The sequence below is a fragment of the Centropristis striata genome, chromosome 10, assembly GCF_030273125.1.
Source record: "Centropristis striata isolate RG_2023a ecotype Rhode Island chromosome 10, C.striata_1.0, whole genome shotgun sequence".
Taxonomy (NCBI): domain Eukaryota; kingdom Metazoa; phylum Chordata; class Actinopteri; order Perciformes; family Serranidae; genus Centropristis; species Centropristis striata.
In genome coordinates, this window is record NC_081526.1 from 36,676,525 (window position 1) to 36,679,396 (window position 2,872).

General features: G+C 44.0%; 1 protein-coding gene across 1 annotated transcript in view; it reads right to left on the reverse strand.

The window, feature by feature from the left end:
* The window catches only part of ccdc141 (coiled-coil domain containing 141), a 17,944-nt gene extending 16,421 nt beyond the window's left edge, over window positions 1–1,523 (reverse strand). The window contains exons 1-2 of the mRNA XM_059342394.1: window positions 1,332–1,523; window positions 1,139–1,261 (exon numbers count right to left, since the gene is read on the reverse strand). Coding sequence (XP_059198377.1) covers window positions 1,139–1,261; window positions 1,332–1,523 — 315 coding nt within the window. The remainder of the gene's footprint in view (window positions 1–1,138; window positions 1,262–1,331) is intronic.
* Window positions 1,524–2,872: the final 1,349 nt, after the last annotated feature.

Consider the following 2,872-nt stretch of genomic DNA (forward strand, 5'->3'; position numbering starts at 1 on the left):
TGATAAACACACAGAAATCTGACCAACAGTCACAGTCTCTTTACAGGAATCTTCTGCTTGTTTGAGATATGAAAAGCTCTCATTTAGGAAATCCCAAGTATGCTCTAATATTAAATGTTTTTCATAACAGGAAATTACAGGACGTTGAACCTTAGTTACACAGAAACAATGACACACGAACCTGCAAAATAAAAAAGAGACACAGGGCGTTGTCTTTCTCAGAGTTGTTCTACCATTTGGATCTGTCTGTCACCTTTGACATTTGGATCTGTTTTTGATACTTGCTAAAGAAATCCTGCACAAGGCTGCCATTCGAATCTACCTGGTCGTCAGTTGTTTTTCTTTAAAGATTTTCTACAACAGTAGTCCATACAGTCACTTTCCCAGCAGAAGTCCCAGTTGTAATGAGCCACCACTAGGAGTTCAACACTATCACCAGACCTTGCAGTCTAAACCAGTAGTTCTCAAACGTTTTGAGTCGCGACCCCCAATTTAACATGCATGTTGTCCGTGCCCCCCGCTCACTGAACACAATCTCACATGCACAGTTCAGATCACCCAAAAAAGACCAAAAAGACCCAAAATTACCAAAAAAGACACAAAATGACTTAAAAAAAAGACACAAAATTACCAAAGAAAGGAAACAAAATGACCAAAAAAGACACAAATTGACCACAAAATGATCAAAAAAAGACACAAAAAAAGACACAAAATGACCAAAAAAAGACATTAAATGACCAAAAAGACTTAAACACATTAACACATGAACACTTTAACACAGTGGAGACAGAGCTGACTTCCAAAATGATTTGGTGACCCCCAGAAATCATCTCGCGACCCCAATTGGGGTCCCAACCCCAAGGTTGAGAACAGCTGGTCTAAAGGACCCATTGTTCCCAAAACTTGAATCTGTCCCCACTCCGATCAGTTTCTGTAATCTAAAAGTCAGATCGGTCTCAACATTGCCATCTGTCACCAGATTCTCAACAGTCAAAGTAGAACCTGGAGTCTTAGTGGTCCAAAGGTCCCTGCAGTCACCACAGCCCAAGAGTCTATATGCTCCAATGTCCCAACAATCTCATCAGTGTTTGCAGTCTGAAAATCTGATTGTCCTGACAGGTTAAAACAGAAGACTCACAGTGAAATGTGGTCTGGCCTGGCTGAAGCGCTCCAGCAGCCTGGAGGTCTGCAGGTCTGAACCCAGATCCATCAGAGTGCACGAGTCCAGCATCTCAGAGACACAGTTCAAGTCCTGCAGGGTCTGAAACAGAACGTATTCATACTGTTACTCCACTGCATTCATCTAACAGTACAGTTAGAGTCTTCAGTACCTTGTTCAGCCTCTCCTGGTGTTTCCTGCAGGACTCCTGCTGCTGCTGGATCTGGATCAGCTGCTGACTCCGCAGCTTGTCCATGTCCTGTTTGATTTTGTGGAGTCGCTCCAGCGTCTGCTGCACCACCCTCTGCACCGCCTGCAGGTCTAACGTCGCTCCTGACACCTGAAACACAGAATGATTCTTCATGACTCACAGAAACTTCTTGTCCTGATCCACGTCATCGTTCACTGCTGATACCTGACTGGAGACATTTTGGATGTAGTTGTTTCCAAGTTCCTGACAGCTGAGGAACCTCTGGAGCTTTTCCTGCCAGCAGGCGTCAACCTGCTTCTTCTTCTTTAGTACTGAACTGGATCCACTTTCTTCATCTTCCTCTGGCCTCCTCCTGTAGACCTCCTTCAGCTCTTCCATCTCCTCTTCCACCTGGAGAAACGAAACACCTTCTGCTTTAACTTCCTGAGGGATCAAAGGATGAAAACGTTCTGCAACACTTTGGTCCAGAACAAGTTCATTTGGCTGTTAATCCCTCTGGGGCTGACTGCACAAAGTACCTTAAATTAAGATTTGCTTTTAAAAAATGAGTTAAAGGAACACTCCACTGTTTTTTCATATTAAAACATGTTATTCGGGTAAGTAAGACGAGTTGATACAGACCTCTTGCGTCTCAATGCGTGCACTCAATCGCCCTGGCGCGAGGCGCCACTTGGCTAGCACTTAGCTTAGCCCAGTTCATTCATTAGGATCCAAACAGATGGACAGTTAGAAGCGACCAAACTCCTCCACGTTTTCCCTATTTAAATACAGCTACACGAGTAGTTAAACGATCAAGTATGGCGACACAAAATATCACTCCTGAAAAATCTTCTCCCCTCAGGAGTGATGATATTACTGCGCCGAGACGAAGTGCTCCCAAGTGCTATTCCGCCATACATTATAGTTATCCTTTTTATCCGCTTAGAAAAGCGCCACGTTTTATTTTGTGTTGCCATACTTGGTCGTTTAACTACTCGTGTAGCTGTATTTAAATAGGGAAAACGTGGAGGAGTTTGGTCACTTCTAACTGTCCATCTGTTTGGATCCTAATGAATGAACTGGGCTAAGCTAAGTGCTAGCCAAGTGGCGCCGCGCGCCAGGGCGATTGAGTGCATGCGTTGAGACGCAAGAGGTCTGTATCAACTCGTCTTACTTGACCGAATAACATGTTTTAATATGAAAAAACGGTGGAGTGTTCCTTTAAGTTTTCCTTGAAATGAAATCTAGTGCACAAAGCATCCTGCAGTCTTTTCCTGAAGTTTTCCTGCTCATCTCGGTCTTATACTTAAGGAACTGCTTAAATTGTGTTAAACTGTTGGACTTTAACAACCCAAGTAAGTACAGTGAGGTAAATATGTGTTTTAGTTTGTGTTTTAGTTTTTGAGTGAGATCCGGAGGACCTTGGACCCCCTGAGGGACTCTGACCTGCCGGACCATCCTGAGGAAAGACACGTAGGGTCGCAGCAGCTGCAGGTTCGAGTCGATCCTCCTGTTCAGACTCT